Source organism: Vanellus vanellus, assembly GCF_965231255.1.
Source record: "Vanellus vanellus genome assembly, chromosome: 11".
Lineage (NCBI taxonomy): Eukaryota > Metazoa > Chordata > Aves > Charadriiformes > Charadriidae > Vanellus > Vanellus vanellus.
In genome coordinates, this window is record NC_138916.1 from 8,231,564 (window position 1) to 8,248,976 (window position 17,413).

General features: G+C 34.5%; 1 protein-coding gene across 1 annotated transcript in view; it reads left to right on the forward strand.

Moving 5' to 3' along the window:
- Window positions 1–17,164, forward strand: part of LRRC49 (leucine rich repeat containing 49) — a gene marked incomplete at its 5' end in the record, with an annotated part of 53,683 nt that extends 36,519 nt beyond the window's left edge. Inside the window, 7 exons of the mRNA XM_082488947.1 lie at window positions 550–633; window positions 5,667–5,818; window positions 8,696–8,933; window positions 9,290–9,475; window positions 13,413–13,522; window positions 14,221–14,374; window positions 16,497–17,164. Coding sequence (XP_082345073.1) covers window positions 550–633; window positions 5,667–5,818; window positions 8,696–8,933; window positions 9,290–9,475; window positions 13,413–13,522; window positions 14,221–14,374; window positions 16,497–16,703 — 1,131 coding nt within the window. The 3' untranslated portion in view covers window positions 16,704–17,164. The remainder of the gene's footprint in view (window positions 1–549; window positions 634–5,666; window positions 5,819–8,695; window positions 8,934–9,289; window positions 9,476–13,412; window positions 13,523–14,220; window positions 14,375–16,496) is intronic.
- Between the last annotated feature and the right edge of the window lie 249 nt (window positions 17,165–17,413).

Below are 17,413 nucleotides of genomic sequence, written 5' to 3' on the forward strand. Positions count from 1 at the left end.
ATGGACTATAGTTAACTTTGAAAATATTCTTTTCTTCTCAAGTTCTGTTGCTGATTGAGAATAGTAAGCCCCTGGAAACAGTTTATAATGATAAAAATCAATCTTGGATTATGATTCGAGCATAAATAGAATTCAGCTCATTCGCTCTGTGCCTTTTCTTACAAAAAAATCCTACTAATTGCAAAAACTACTACAAAGATACAATGCACTGGTATATTTAAAAATGTTCTTTTTCACTGTCATATTTACCATATGCTTTTTACTTTTTCAAAGGCCTTTACAGATACTAGTTATAAATAGCATTATCTTCAGTATTTGCATCTGAGTAAATATCTATTCTGTAGTTCCTGATTTATTTATAATTACCAACTTTATTGTTTTAAATAATATTTAGAAACATTAAATTGTTAAAAATCCTAAAATTGCATTAAAATTAAAATTCGCATTTCAAATACTATCAATACAATTTTGTGTTGATCAGGTTCTGAAAAGTATTACTGATAAATTAATTCCTCCTTTTATGAAGCTGTTTTTCTTTTTTTCATCCAGGAAGAAGAAAGACGTATGGCATCTGTTGCAGCAAGGAAAGAGGAAGAAAGGAAGCGTGAAAGCCATAAACAGACCTTGCTTAAGGTATTTTCTATGGCTGATCTAAGCCTATTGTAAACCAGTTCACAACAATAATCTATATCAATGTGTTTTGCTGTAGGTCTTGCATTATCCCAACATGCCTCTATGTCTTTAAACTTTTTTTTTACAGCTTAAGCAGTGCACTCCACAACTGAAACTCTCTTCAGTCAACTATGCAAGTTACGCTTTAGCAAAAAAACCCCGTTGAAATCATAAGTGTGATATATGTGAAAGGATGGCAAACTTCATTTTCACAAACCCAGAAATAAAGTAAATCCAGAGTAAAGTAAAGGACTTCTCAGTGCTTTCAAATTCCTTGAACTTGGTCTCCCCCGTTTCAGGTGAGTGCTCGAACTGCTGCCACGCAGGGTGTTCTGAAGTAGTTTTTCCTTCATTCTTTCCTGTTGAAGTTGTTCCTCTTTATAAAAAGAGTTAAGCAGTCATCAGAGCAACAGCTAGACTCTAGATGTCGTCTTGTTCAGAAGAGTGCTTATCTACCAGACCACCTGGCCTGGTGAATGCTTATATACATGAGATGGAATAGCTCTAACAGGGGAGACTGAGATGCACTCCAGAATACTCTTATGGGGCTGGTGTCTAAATGACCTATGTTGCTAATAGGAGACCAAAGTTCAAGGATCTAAGAGTATCTCATTCCATTTGTTGTGTGAATATTGCTATTTGTCTCCAAATCGTTTTTCTTTGGAGAAAAAAAAAAGTGCTTAAAACTTTTTGTCATCCATTAATGGTTATACAAAAATTCAATTTGGCAGACAAACAAACAATTTTCATGTACCCATATTGTTAAGTTGCCTAGGTAAAATCATATTTCATGCAGGGGATTAGACTGAAAGTAATTGCAGGAGGCTGTAAGAAGTGTAGCAAATGTATATAACTGAAAAATACAGACACAAACAGAATGCTAACAGTATGTTAGAAGACATTTGAAGTATATAAAAAAGAAAAAACAGGAAACCCAAATATATGGATGGGGAAAAATAGAATTCCATGTCTAGTTCCTAAGAATATATTTTGATTTCCTGTATATTTGTATCTATGTGTGTTTTGATTTTCCATTTAAAAAACAAAACAAAAACAACAAACAACACCCCCCCAAAACCAATATAACAAAAAAGTCTTAGATACAGTTGTCTTTTTTTTTTTTTTTTTTTTTTTTTTTGTTATCAGTGTCGTGGTTTGTTTTGTGATTTTTGGTTTTGTTTTGTTTTTTCCTGTAAGATACTGATGTGTTTAAAGTCTCTTCAGGTTTGAAATTTTGGTGCTGGTTCTTAGTAACATAAAGAAATGGGAAATTAGTAAATAATATTCACACATAGTGTTATTTTTGGCTGTTGAAATGCTAACTGTGTCTCTGGACTAGAAAAAAAGCAGGTGTTTATTGAAAGTGTTTATTTGTAGGTCATGTTCTTAACCATTGATATAATGTTTCCTTATAGCAGAGGGATTGTTTGTCTCGATGGCCGAGATTTCTCAGTTCACTTTGCTAGTTGCTAGTGAATACTACCCTTAGAAGAAAAAAATATTTTTAATGTATAATGCCATTGTTACTCAACATTAGTGAATGTTAATCAGCATTTCAACATCAAATTGTAGATTTTGTAATTTAATCGTGGTAGCTTTCTTCAAGTAGTTAAATGGCATAAGAGCCAAATACCAATATCTTTTGCACAATTTGGTGATTCTGTATATCTTTCCTTTGTAAATATGTTCTTGTGTGTTATGATTCTGGTTTCGTTGTTACTGTTCAACACCTTTGAATTGAAAGGAACAAACCTGCTCATAGGTACAATGGCCTGTGAAAAAAAAGTTGCCAACTATAGGAATTTCATCGTAGTTAAATCTGAAGAAAATATTTAGTGACTCATATTCTGCAATTTTTGTTGTTGTCAATTTCTTCCAAACTTTCTTAAACTATATGCAGTGTAAATGAAATTATAAGCACTCATTCAGTAGCAAACAATTACTGCTTTCCTGTATTCATTTATTCACATCACAGAAGTTAATTTCAGCAACGTCATCTTTTCTTTTTCCCTTGCTGGTACTTGCCTACCCTAATAGTGGAGTTTCTTCATCTCTTTTTTCCAGACTATTTTTTCATTGCTTAAAACCCACTCCTCTGGGAAAGTTTGAGACGTACTTTGAAATGTACAGAGAGTATAATTCCTTTCCAACAGAGGCTGAACTTTAATATTTACTGGAACAAGAAATAGTTTTGCTAGCAGAATATTCACACTTCTGAAATTTGCTTTTTGTAAAATGAATTCTTGGAAGTTTTCAAAGCTCTGTAGGAATCCAGCAGCCCACAACTGAGGGCTAACAAAGCACTAGAGCTGTATGGTAGTTGAGATTATGAGGAGACCTTCATCCTCCAGAACAAACAGAATTTTCTGAATGTGATTGGCAGAAAACGCTGACTGTTTCAACTTCCCCTACTTTCTGTGACCTCAAGCCTAGTCATTGCTGAAGTCTGTGAACGTTGGGCGCTTAGTGTTCTCTAACCAGATAATATCATAGCTCTTTGAGCAAATTGAATATGAAATAGTTTTGAGCCCTTTGTGATGGAAAAACTTTCGGAAGAAGAAAAATTTTAAAGTAGTTTCCGTGTACTTTCAGTGTCAGTTATAGACAGCTGTGGACATAACTTTTATCAGTGTTTAAGTCTAGTAGGTCTATGTCTGCATTATCATTCATTGAAGCAGATCATAGTGTTTACTCTGAGTCTAATAGCTGCAGCATGAAGGATTTGCATGTAGTTATTAAATATTTTACTCTGAAACATTTATATGCAGTTGTTCTTTATTCTTAAGGGAATACCTAGGTTCCACAAATTAGCAGTCAAAAATGGTGAAATGCTTGCTTTTTTGTTGATCTACTCTTGTCTGTTTTTCAAAGAAATATGCATTTGTAGTGCTTTACGCTTCAGATCTCCAACATGGAGTACTGTGAGGAACATTCTTAGTGAACCACATTGCACCGATGTCCACAACTTGCCCACTGTGAAATGAATTACATGAAAACATGATGGTAACAGTCGCATGTTGCTTTTATCGATTAAACCCAGGAGCATAACAAGTATTGGTTAAACTTAATACATCAAAAGCGTTAATTTCAAATGGTAAAATGACGTTTACTTGGTCCCCTCCCTTTCTCCATAGGCATATCAAATAAATTATCTTTTTTTTTCCTATTTGAAAAAAGGGGCTATAATAAAACTTTGTGGTTTATGTTGACTTTTTTTGCAGCCATAGAGTCTGTCTTAAAACAGAAATGTAAATGCTGAATTCTAAAACAAAGCCTTTCTAGCCTTCAGAATTTTTGGTACAGCCTTCTAAACCTTAATAGATATTGTGTTGTTTTCTTGTGCCTTCATCAGCCTAATAAAATATTCTAAAGGTGACAAGAACTAATGTAATGATATTTAAATTTATGCTATTAGACAGACTTTTAACAGTGGTAAGACATTGATAAAGGTTATGCTTAAAGGAAATATTTGTTAACAGGGATTTGCCTTGTCTGAGATCCTTTTAGACCTAATTTAAGACCATTGCAACTTGCAGCTAACAAGTACTTGCTGTTTCAATCCAAAATTTCATAGTGTTGAAGTAGAATATTCATTAAGGCATCTGAAGAGCATGCACCTTTTATCCTTCCCCTATTTATGGGTAAAATTAGTGACAAATATATAAGATGCCTATGGACTGCTCTTTGTACTACAAAGGGCAAATTCAGGTTTGCCTTCCCCCACCCAGCCCCCTTCCAAAATATCAGGATGTTTGTTTGTATTCCAGTTCCAATACTGATATTGTGACATATGTGAGAGAAATTAAAGGCTTCTTAGAATATCATGGTTTTCTGATACTTCCTAAGAGTGAGAAGCTTTAAATTAAGGATGTTACTTTGTATGGACTTGAAAGCTACATTTCTGTAGCAACGTCACTTTAGAGTATGATATTATAAATGAAGAAATCATTGGCTTTGCCTGATACTCTGTTTTCTCCATGTCTTGTGAATGTAAATTTATTTTATGCTAAGCTTCGCTATGATATTTTCCTCTCAGAAATTCCAAGTCACTGTTGGAGTTTCATTGAGAGTAGTGTGGCAGTGAGACAGCTGACCCCCAGAGAATTAGAGCTGGTTCAGAAAAAACAAACGAAGTGGAACTAACAATACATTTACCCTTTGATATTATTTATGTTGTGCAGTTTTCATTTGAGAGTTCAGCTGCCAGTCCATGAGCTCTTACAAAGCACCTTGTTCTTTAACCTTTTAAAGTATGCTAAATTGGATATATTAAATCATATATATCTGTATGTACAATGGAATAATAACCTATATATAGAATCATAGATAATTGACAGGATTTGCATGGCTATACAAGAACAAGTACTTAATAGACTTTTGAAATACTGCTTTGTTGACAAGACCTGTTTAGAATATAAAAACTACTTTAAAAAATATTAAAAAAAATTTGAACTTAGATCTGTTGTAGTCCTTGTGTCTATCACGAAGGTAATTCCATTTTCTGTTCTTATAAAATTGACTTTTCCCATTTTTTTGGAAGATAACATCCCCCCCCCCCCCCCCCCCCCGAATATGTTGCAGTTACTGCTAAGGCTTAGAGGAGTTGCATAATCGTCTTAGCTTAGGGCTAGGGTCGCTCGAGCAGCATGGAGGAAAGTACAAGCAGTCGGCCCTGTTTCATGGGAGGAGTATTACAAATAGCTCCAGAATGTCAAAATGAGACTTCTGTGGCTATCCAAACTAAATAGTTTAACTTCATTATTTCAAAAGTTGTGGACTTATTATGTTACTTTTCTTGTTTCTGTTACTGCAAATTCTGCGAAATCATTGTTCGCTGGCACTGGAATGATGGAGTGATTTTAATGCATAACCAGCAACCATTACTATTGCTCAATTTAAAATGGTTTCATTAAGCAGCATATTTCTTTCAGGACAAACAAGTGTGTTGATACTGCACTGTCATAACTTATTATGACTTTTATATCTTGTTTCAGGAAAAGAAACGGTTAACAATTTGTAATATTGCTCGTCAGTGGGAGATACAGCAGAATCGAATCGCTCTTGTGGATTCTTTGAACCAAGATAAAGATAACGAGCCCTGTCAGATCAATGGCAGCGCTGCATATGTATTTCCTGAAGAAAGCAGGTATTTTACTGGGAAATACTGCTTCTTGTTCATGTCTTATATTCCAGGTTACTTCTCATCTCTGAGATCTCACTGTATTTCATTATCAAAAGTAATGCATTCAAATCAATCCTGAAAAGGTGTTTCACTTTGTGATTAAACCTCTTGGCCGTTAGTGACAAGTAATATATATTAAACAAGTAATATGAAAGCAACTCACTGGCTAAAGAAGTGCAAGCTAAATTGTTATGTGATTTTGCTAAATAAGGGAGGACTTCATGTTTGCAAGAAGTGTTAAATAGGAATTCTTGAACCTTCTTAAAGCTGTTCATCTCTTTGACAGTTTAGATTGCTGCCTTCAACTTAAATGAACAAAATGAGGATGTACAAGCATTACAAATGTTTGTAACATCTTTGTGTATCAAAAGGTTTCATAAACCAGGTGTTGAATTCGTGATCTTAGTTTCAACAGCAGTATCTCTTATTGCACCGCTTTCATACCTATGCTGTTTGAACAATAGCAGTTCTTTGACTTAGTTTTATTCCTAAGATAGTTTTTGTATTGTTGGTATAAAAGATAGTTATATTATTTTTGTGACACACTATGTGGCTTGCTTATTTGCATCTAAAAGGTGGCCATCTAGCATTCTATATAATTTAAAAACCAAATGCGGAACTTGGTGAACAACGTGTGCTTTGGATTGGCTAAAACCAAACTAGCATGCTTTCAACCTGGCTAGCTCAGGCAAAAGCCTGAAAAAATAGTCTGTGTGAATTCAATAGCAAGTACAGCTTCCTCCTGTGCCTGATCAACACTGGGAATGTCAGGTACAGGCAGAAAGTCTTTGCCTCTCACTAACAGAACGCGTGCAAGTTTCAGTCTAGTATTGGCTAGACCTGGTTTTTATTTCCAGTCAAGTGCTGCATCTTTTGAAACATTTTTGTCTTAGCATTTTTAAATTGCTATAGTCTTTTCGGTTCTTGTGTTTCCAAAGCCTTCCCCAAACACGTGTTTAGCCGCTGCTTTCTTGGTTTCTTCACAATTTAATTTAGTGTTAGAAATCATCCCCTGTGACCAAGTCAATGTAACTTTGGTAGCTTGAGCATTGTGCTGTTAATGAGCAGACTCTCCGTGCTTGAGAAATCATGATTTTAAGTAACATGCTAAGACTTTTTCCATGGAGTTGTAGGAAAGATCTTGGTGTAATGCTATCTCTGCTTATGCTGGATACAGTGACTAAAGTTGGTTTATTCCATGTAGTTTCCTGACCGTGAATGTTAGGATTCTTTTGTCAAACCTACAATAATAAAATATAATGCATAAAATCTGTTTCCATGTTCTTGTGAATTTTTTTGCAGTTTAAGATTTATAGACTGCGTTGTAGAAATAGAAGTGGTTACTTTAATGAAATATCAAATTTCACCCCCCCGTAGATATTAATAAAATAAACTGTGTGCTTTATTTGCATATATTATAGTTCTTATGCAAATTACAGTGCATTTAGTTTTCTGTATTGGAGACAGGTTTGGAGTTCTCTCTTTTCATGAATGGTTAGAGAAATGAAAGTGCGATATTGATATTTATCACCAATTTCATTAGTTTAAACAGATTAATGAAGATGTGGCAATCTGTTAGAATTGAGAAGCTATAGATAACCCTGCCATTTTGCCTTGATGCCTTATTGCTCTTTAAGCCCCTCTAAGTTAAAACTGACTTTGATCTGCTGCCATGTTTTATAATAGTGAAGAATTTCAGAAGATGGTGTCAAGATGAGTGACTAAGCAATAAGATGGCAGGTGAAATTCAGCATAGATAAGTAATTACAGCTTCACATATGAAGTGGTGGGCTCTCAACATTTCCAGTCAGGAGTGAAATCTTAGAGTTCTGGATGATTTTTGTCAAGAAAACATCAGTCAAGTGATCACTGGTAGTCAAAAAAAGCAAAAGACATTAAAAGTACTAGGAAGGTAGTAAAGAATATAATCATAGAATCATAGAATGGTTTAGGTTGGAAAGGTCCTTATAATAGTAACGATCATTACACAACTTTCTAAACCTGTGATTTGCGCTCAGCTCGAATTCTCTGTGCACTTCAGGTCCAGTCAGCCGAGTGTATTGTGTTGAAAGTAAGACGCAAAGAGATGAGAGTTGAGAATACCTGGATTTACTGCTTAATTTTAAAATCGCTCTTGTGAATTGGAAAGCTCACATTGTTTTAAATAAATGCTTATTCATCCCTATTAATTAAGGATTAAACAAGGATAATAAACCATAAGATTATTCTCATTTATAAACAGAATAATGAATCCTGATATCCTGATCAGATAATGTGACATATGGGTTTGAGGAAGGAGTGAAACTCTTGTCAAGAATAAAAATAACTGTTCAGTACTGTGAATAGCATTATCCTGGATTGGTTTTAACAACTGTCTGTTCTTAAAGTGCTTACTCATGTCATAACTTTTATATTTCATATAGCAATCAGAATGTGAAGGTGACTTTGCTTGAATAAATACATTGTTTGAAGTTGGTTTTAGATGGCCAAAGCACCACCAAATATGTTAAGTTAGCATTCTGAGTTAAAATTTTTAAGCAGTTTATTAAATATGAGCGACTTTTAAATTTTTTAATTTTTATTTCCCCCCCTGTCCAACTCAAATACACCCAGAGCCTTTGTGCCAAAGAGGGAGAAAATTTGCAGTTTTAATTGGTGGAAAGAGGATTTTCCAGCTCTTAGTGTTTTTTGACTACATAGGGTACTGCACATGAATGAATGCTGAGAAACGCAATCATATTTGACAGTTTAGTTTTGGTAAAAGGACTGTCATTCAATAGAATGACATTACTATCTCAAAATAATCTTATTTATATCACTGCATTTTTATTTCCTCCACAGGTCTCTTGATACAATATTGAGCAGTGCAGTACAAGGCTTGTCTGTTCTTGAGTCTCATTTAGTGGAAGTGGAAGGAGACACTCTTTGCCTGTATGGTGCTGGAGCACTGGAGTGCCTCGATCGAAACTGGAGTGTTCAAACAGCTGGAATTATTGTCACGGTCTCCTTTATGTTTATAGACTTTGATGAAATTGTTCAAGCGTTAACAAAACTGAAGATAAAATTTCCTAATTCTGTGGTAAGAATGCCTCAAACTTCAGCTGTGCGAACAGCTATGGAATATGTATTCCATATATATTATATATAAATATTCCATATATAATATATATAAAACCTTAATTTGGTGTAGTCACCCTTGAGTGCTTTCATGTAGCTATGGTTGTGAATGACACATTTGGTTGGTGTTACCCTGTAACCCTAACTTTAACTTGGTACTTGTCAAAAAGCAAGACTTAATTTAGATTCTCACACAGGATAGAATTTTCTTTTCAGAGTGGTGACTACTTCTATGGCACAAAATAGCAATCATTGTGTTCAGTCTTTATTGTTTCCTTATTTAATTTATGGTGGTATGACTTTTCTTTCTCTTTTAAGCACCTGAAGTTTAAGGAGACGAATCTTGTGACGCTGCAGCAATTCAATGCATTAGCCCAGATGCATCGCATTGAACAGTTGACAGTTGACCCTCAGGGAAATCCGGTTGTCAACTTTACTTTGTGGAAATACTATGTTCTGTTTAGACTGAACCATTTTAATCTACAGAAGATAAATGGAGTAAAGGTAGGAAAGTGTTGCTTCCTTCCTACTATTGGTCTTAAAAAATATGCATGCATTTTTAAAACCCAGATGAATTGCTAATAAAACGAGCAGAACCCTGTCGGTGTCCTTTCAGTTTTTTGTGGTAAAAAATTTAAGTATACTTCACCATATAATTTCTTGTGCTAAGCGTTAGTTAAGTCCAACTGCACTGTGTTACACTTAATAAAGTTGGTAAGATTCTTAGTTGCCATAAAAATGTTGTATTATCTCAGATGTTTGCAATTGCAAATGCCAGTCCAAATCTATACTTGAGTGATTGGGATACACCTGAAGGGAAGATTTTTATTATTATTTCTGCATGTGTTTCTAAAAAAAAAAAAAAAAAACAAACCTAACTGCATGATTCTACTTGATTTTTAGAAGTGCTTATTTACTATGTTCGAAACAATCACAGTGCTGACATTGAATACTTGTCTAAAAATGTGTGTTTAACAGGCTACTTAGTTTACAGTATATGATCATGTATATTTTCCAGTGTTACAAAATGTAGCGAAAATAATATTTTGGTCTTTAAGCCTATCACAGGAAAAAGTCTGTTAAATAGACTTTATTTATTTGTTTCCTGCTTGCTAGGTACAAGATCATTAATGTGTATGTGTTTTTGTGGGATGTTTGTTTTATGCTTAAACAGAAAGTTAGGACATTTTGCTATTCTTTGTACTTTGTATTCCCCTTTACATCAATTGAAAAAGTTTATTCAAGCACATAAAATGGTTATTTTATACTTGGGCTTTGATCATAAAGGGAGTGAGAATAGTTATGATGCAACACAATATATGAATATGCATTCAATTTTAAATGCTAAATAAGTTTAAGTGGTGTTATAAAAGTTAATTAGAGCAAAAATAATGCATAGCTTTAGTGTTTAGAGCTGGTTGTTGTCATCATATGTTTTGGATTAGATATTTTACTTTTTATCTGATACAGCCATAGCATGACTGTTGTGGTTTACTTGGGTTTAGTTCTGTAAAAAATGCATTAGTTGCACAGAAGAGCAGGAGAGGGTTAAAGAGCTTACCTGAATTAACTATCGGAGAAGGGATGAGAAAAGATGAAGGCAAATATGACTCACTCCAACAGCACAGTATCTTGGGGAGTGGGGGAAGTAATAGTAAGTAATCCCATGAAATTTTTAAAATAACCTTTCATTTAGTACTTCCCCAAAAATTCCCGTCAAACTTGATTTGAAAAAAAAAAAAAAGTTTTAATCTGAATTTAAAGTTTTATTTCTTTTTTACTGCATCATATTTTCAAAATCAACACTAGTGATTCAGATTAAAAGAAAATAGCAGATAAATCTTACTGGTTTGGTCTTCATGGAGAAAGAAAGAAAAAAGAAAAGAACGCAACTATTTAAGTAGACTTTTTGTTATGACCTCAAGGTCAGCAAATTCAGTCTTTGAAGGAAACCTTTGCATTTAATAGTGCTTGGGGATGAATTTAGTAAATGTAGAATGGCATGCTTTTTATGTAGGGCATGTATCAAAACTTAAATATGTATGACTGAAGAACATTTTTGCTCTCAACCAACTTTTTCAGCCAGACCACGCTATACGAAGATGTGCACACAGAATTTTTTTCCTAGTGTCATTAATCATTTGAAAAGTGTCATAGCCAAGCAGAGGAAGGCGATGAACTCTGATCACTGTTTTTCATTAGTCTACAGCAGAAGTCACCGGTATCCAGCCTTGCAGAGATGTTACCTTTTCTTTTAAAATCAATACTAGAAAGTCCTGTTTCATTGTAAAGAATACAAACCTCTGAAGTGTACTCTCAGACCTTAGATCAGCCCAGTTTCAGGTGATGGAAAGGGAAATGTGCATATTCTGCTATTCTGCTTATCAAGTGTGCGTAATGCTTGTGAGGACTATTGTGTTGCCAGCTCTGAGGTACATATAGTTGGGGAGTAAAAGCAATATATACGAACTGAATTAACAAAATAAATTGCATAACTATAGCACTTTTAAACAAACAAACAAAAAATTATAAGGAAGCATTTATTTTCTCCCCAACCATCCCCTTCTGTTCCAATTATGTTCCAGGCTAGAAGCTGAGCGTTAGTCTCCCCCAACAACGATTTTGTTCCCTTGTCAAACTGTTACATTTACTAACTGTGAAGAAGCAAATTCTCTTCATTGAGATACACTATTTGAAGTTTTCCCCAGTGATAGTAATCTCCGATTAATTAAGAGTTGTCAAGGTTTGAAGGTACTAAACTAGAAAAAGCTTTACGCCAAGCAGTGTGGCATACAATATAACAGATGCATCACGTTTACTGAATCGGTGCCCGTTTTCTGTACTTGGCATAATAGGCTTACATTTATGTGATATTACCGTTATAATCTTTTTGTGATTAATGGAGCAAACAATGTACTGGAGTAGGATAGAGCACGCGAGTTCCTGTGAACTAGAGAGTGTATTCAGCATTGCTGTCTCTATTGACCTGGTCCTTATGCTTCTTTTAACATAAATAAATACATTAAAATCACTTATTTCTGCAGCAGACATTTCTGCCTGCAGTGGTCTTTGTTTCCCTAGCTGCCTTCTGCACTCTTTGTTTTAGACCTTGCTTCTGTTAACAGACTGTTTAGCGAGGTCATCTCCTCTTAGGCTACTAAGACTTTTTTAATTTTAAGTGGAAAATAAGCAAATCTAAACACTGTGCAAATGTAATTGACTTTACATTTCTAATTTCCTGACCTATGTTTTCTCTGGTGAACTTCTCCCTGCATTGTGTTGTTGCAGTATACTTTAGGCAAGGGTAAATTGCATAGTCTATAACCGTTAAACAGGAATATAATAAAATTACGTTAATTTGGATCAAAATTCCATTTTCCCCACACATTTGAATAATACAGAATACAAAAATTGTCTGGAAGTACTTATTAAATATTGTGACTATTGAAGTTTGTTTAATAATGGGTTGCTTTCCAAAAATATGTTATAAGATGAACAGAAATTAAATTTGATCCAGAAGTTAAGAAGTCACTGAGTGAGTTTCATTGTCCTGTGTTATCCAGGTCAGATTTAGATGATCATAAAGTTTTCTTCTGCACTCGCTGGAAAGCCAGGAGTCTAGAAACTGCGCCAACAAGCTTTTGGCAGTTGAAGTCAGTTCATAGTCTGGCCATCAGAGTAGCAGAAACACAGGCCGTGGGCTCCAGAGGTTATGAGCCAAGAGAAACAAAAAACAATAACAACCACCAAAAAATAAACCCCTTCCACCTTCATTGTGCAAAATTGAAATGTGTCAAATTAATCCTGAAAATTTTTCAACCGTTGAAAATTAGAGACATCTGTAACTTATGTTGACACAACAGTATGGATGATATCTAGAGAAGTATAATGGAGGAACACTGATTTTGGGGGGTTGAAAAATGTTTTTTTCTCTGAAGCCTCTTTTTCTATAAAGTATTTTCTATGATGCTGCCAAAATAAGAGAGACTGTAAGTTATCTTTTCATATGTGGGTGCCCAGAATCTTTTCATTTCTCCAGCATAACTTGATCAGAGATTTTCCAGTAGACCTTCTGTAAGTGCACGCAGAATGGAGGACAATTAATATGTCTGGCCTTCAGATACTCAATGTAAGAAATTGTTATAAAATTCCTCATTTCGTGAAGACTATCACGAAGCACAATGTAGCATGTGTATACATTAAAGTTTCCAGAATTACAGGAAATAAAACAAGCACAAGTACCTCATTTGGTTTCTTTCAAAGTACATTGAAAGTGCCAGTAAAAGCAAATCTACTTTTGGAAGATATGCCTGGAACGGAGCTGTATGTAGTGTTCTGTATAACAAATTTCAGTTAATTCTCAATGTACAGATGTAATGAAATATGAATGTGCCAATTTTGAAACTCATCTTTTTTCTTTTTTCTCCCCCTTCCCTCACAGGTTACTGAAAATGATATTGTAATGGCAGAAAAGCTCTTTGGCATTCTGGCATATGTAGCGTCTTCTGAGCTGCCACATTATCGCATGCTTTCGTTATTTGGAGAATCCAGGTAAAATACAGTCAACAGAACTGGAATTTGTCCAGACCGTGCTGTTTAATTCTTTTGCACGTTGTTATGATAAGTTCTTTCTAGGTAAAAAGATAAAAAATTCACAAATAACATCTTACAGAAGCTAGTTTCTCCGGTTATTGCAGACATAGTAGCATCTTCTGATTCACGTAGCCAGAGGTTTTCACAGAAGTTGTATGAAGTCTGCTGAATAGGATTAAAAGGCACCTGCACACAAATGTACTGCTTGTTTAATTCTCCAAGTGTACTGGGATTGGTGAAAATTTATGGACTTTCATAATGAAGACTGACTATTTTTAGTGGGTATTTTGTGATGGGTGACAGTTAACAGGTTTAAGAGTTGGTGCTGTAAGTAAAAAGGTGCTTAAACCCCCCTATTTTTAGTCTTCTATAGATACATACTTGATAAAAGTTTAAGCTGCAGGACTTCTATTTAGGAGATGCTATGTGATATATGTCAAAAAATCAATTGTATAGAAGCAAATTAACGGAGGAATATTTAGTCATATGTATTTTACGTAACTTGAGGATGCAATAAACTTGATGGCTCATAAAGTACATGTTCAAAGGGAGAAAAGAATAAAAAAAAAAACACCCTCACAATCACTAGAAACATCTGCACTTAAAAAAAGTTTCCAGTAATTAAAACTGTAAATCTCTTTATTACCTTTTCACAGGAGGAAGCAATTCCATTATCTGCTGGAGGGAAAGGGAAAGAAATGTGGGATTGGGAGTGAGGAAAGTAGTGATAACAGAAGGAATGGAGGAGAAAACACAACTCGAGCAACGTTGAATTACACAACAAAGGACTTTCATATGGAAAAGCTTGAGGTAAGAATATCATTACAAAATACTTTAATTCTCTATTATATAACTTTAGACTACTACTTACAGAATTTTTCTGTATATCATGTTTCAGTTGTGCTATTGAAAATGGTGGTTTTAAAATATCACTGCTTACCGTGTTTACGTGTATGATCAAACTGATCTATGCCAGAATACCAGATAGTGCTCAGTTTCTGTCTTTGGTGAAGTGATTCCTGAACAGTGCCGCAGTCTCAGAAATACATTCTCACCTACAAACCTTATGTTCATAACAAAATGTATCTGCATTAGTAGAATATAAGAAGTGAGCACGGTTTTCTTTACAAAGAAGAATGTGTATTGCACATGCTAGGATTTTCTAATGGAATTAGAAAGTCAGAAAGTGTATCCTGGTAAGAATTGGTGAATAACACCTTCAGACAAGATTTGAGATAGTGAAGGCTGTAGTAATAAAAAGCTGTTTCCTAGCTTTTAAATGAGCTACAGGAAATTAAGTATATAGGAAATGTATTAGGTTTAATTACTAGTAAAATTGCAAGCTGGCTTGTTTCAGACAAGTGCATCAGTCACGCTTGTTTTAGTTTGCATTTCTGATCTGCTAACTCTTTTGCTTGGGCATAGGGAAATTGTTCCCAGGGAGGATATGCTTCTTTCAGCCACAGTCTCCTTTCTGAGCAATCGTCATGAGTTCTAGCTGTATGCACCCTGCTTCCCATATTTGTCTCGTTATTTGCGTTTTGATTATGTGGAAATATATAAATCCTCTAGTTTAAGAAATTAAATCAAGTTCAGTAAACACTGAATTCATTTACTGCATTCAGGTTTTGTTGTCTCAGATCCATAGCATACAAAAAGACAGTGACTGCATGTGTGGAGAGATTAAATTAAGAAAACATTGTAGTTTCAAAAGCTGTGATAGTAGCTCTTAAAACTTTGAGTGGCATAGAGTAAGACAGCCAGGCATTCCTCGTGTCCTTTACCATGGAACAAGCACTATAATAAAATAAACTAGGTATTGGTACAGTCCATTACATATAAGCATTGTTTGCTCTTCCCAGTGCAGCAATTCACACCTTGTCCTTCGTTACAGGAGCAAATATTGCAGGATGTCACAAGAGAAGAGTAGGATAGGCAAAAAAGGCTGATTCCAGTTCCCCATCAGCAGCAAACTAACATAATAAATGTGATTGAATAAGTTTATTGCTGAAGATGACAGTCTAAGTAATTGATTAATAATTTTGTTTTTTAGATGAAACAGCTGGAAAGTATTTTCTCTGCTTTATCGCTCATTTAAGGAAACTTCTGTTTTGATGGCGTGAAGCATGACCTAACATTTTTAACAGTGCAATAAATCAAACTAGTTAGATACTTAGCACCAATAAAACTTATTGTTCAAATCTTATTATGGTATTTTACAGAAACTCTGCAGAAACAGGGATTAATACCATTTTTGTGACTAAAATGTAGAGATAGTACTTGCACGAAGTGCAGTTTATTATTATTATTATTATTATTATTATTATTATTATTATTATTATTTAAAGGTTCAGCTTACTTCAGCATCTAATGTAGTACATGTTTAGGAACCATGCACTTGCCAGAGTCCATCAGGAAACCCATCGAAAGGATGCATTCTGGCATATTTTTCTGTGATAATATGCTTAGTTCTTGTTAGGGCAGGTAGATAGACATATACTTTCCAACTGCATTATAATCATGAAAAACTGGGAAGAGAAAGGAGAGAAGAAAGGAAAGTAGTCTGGTGCTTAATAATTTCTGTAAATTTTCACTGCTATGCCAGAAGGCAAAAAAAAAAAAGTCATAATGCCGTTGAAAGATACTTACATGACTACTTAAAAGTAGATTTCAGATAAATTAATGAATGAATATAATCTAAATATTATGAATATAATAAGATTCTGTGACCACACTCATAAAAGCTTGACTTAGACCCTGGGCCATGCAACTTAACACCAGCACCAGCACAAAAAGGTGTACGGTGGCCTCTTTGCCTGCTAATCACTACGTTCTTTAATTCATTAAATTTTTGTGGTGGCTTTTTGGGTTTGCTCTTGTTTACCCTTTTCTTCCTTTGTCTTATACAATGTGTAATGTTTGTCCCATGCAGGAAATCAAGGAAAGAAAAACATTTTGCCAGACATACATCGAGAACTTGGTGAAAGAAGCAGCTGACATCAATATGAAAAATGAGTCGTTGCAGAAGCTCTGGCCTCAAATGTTCATTGAGCTTGTCAGAGATGCAGTGATAGAAATACGCAATAAAAATTCCTACATGAAACTCTGCTTACAGCGGATCGCTGATCAAAAACAGTAGACTCAAGGCTTGTTGTCTTGTAAGCTTTTGGGTTTGGTATTCTATGATGTTTTACAAACTGAATAGAATATAAAATTACCATCACTATGGCATACTTCACCCCCCGCCCCCTAAAGGATGCCTTTAAAACTTAATTAACTCTTGTTAGTTTTGAAATAAACTTTACTTGCATACTGCTTGAACAATGCTTCCTTAGCTGAAGTGATGAGATAGTATAGAAGTAACTCGGTGATTGTCATGTTTTACTGAGTTCTGTTTATTTTTTTCTGCTACCCTTGCTTCTGTAGTGATACAGCGTTGATTTTTTTTAAAGAACAAATTTACACTCTGCTTGCCTTATTTTTTATTGAATGCTTTTCAGTTGTCACCTTTTTGACTGTTTGCTGCTGTTCAAAGAAAATCAAGTATAGTAGCCAATCTTTTTATGAGCCAAAGCTAATAAATTATTTTTACACCCTGAACTTGATGAAGGCTTATTGTTTACTTTGTGAGATAATGGAATATGCTTTCACATCAATGCCATCACAGTGCTCAGTATATCATCATTTAGTGAGCCTAATTCTCAACTGAACAAATTGCACAAACTTGATTTCAAGTTCTTGATTGATTTTGTTTGTATTAGTTTGTGTGAATTATTATAGGTAAAATATGAATTCGAGATATACTTACTTAAGCTTTATTTTTGTTCTGTTAAAAAATGTTAACAGTAT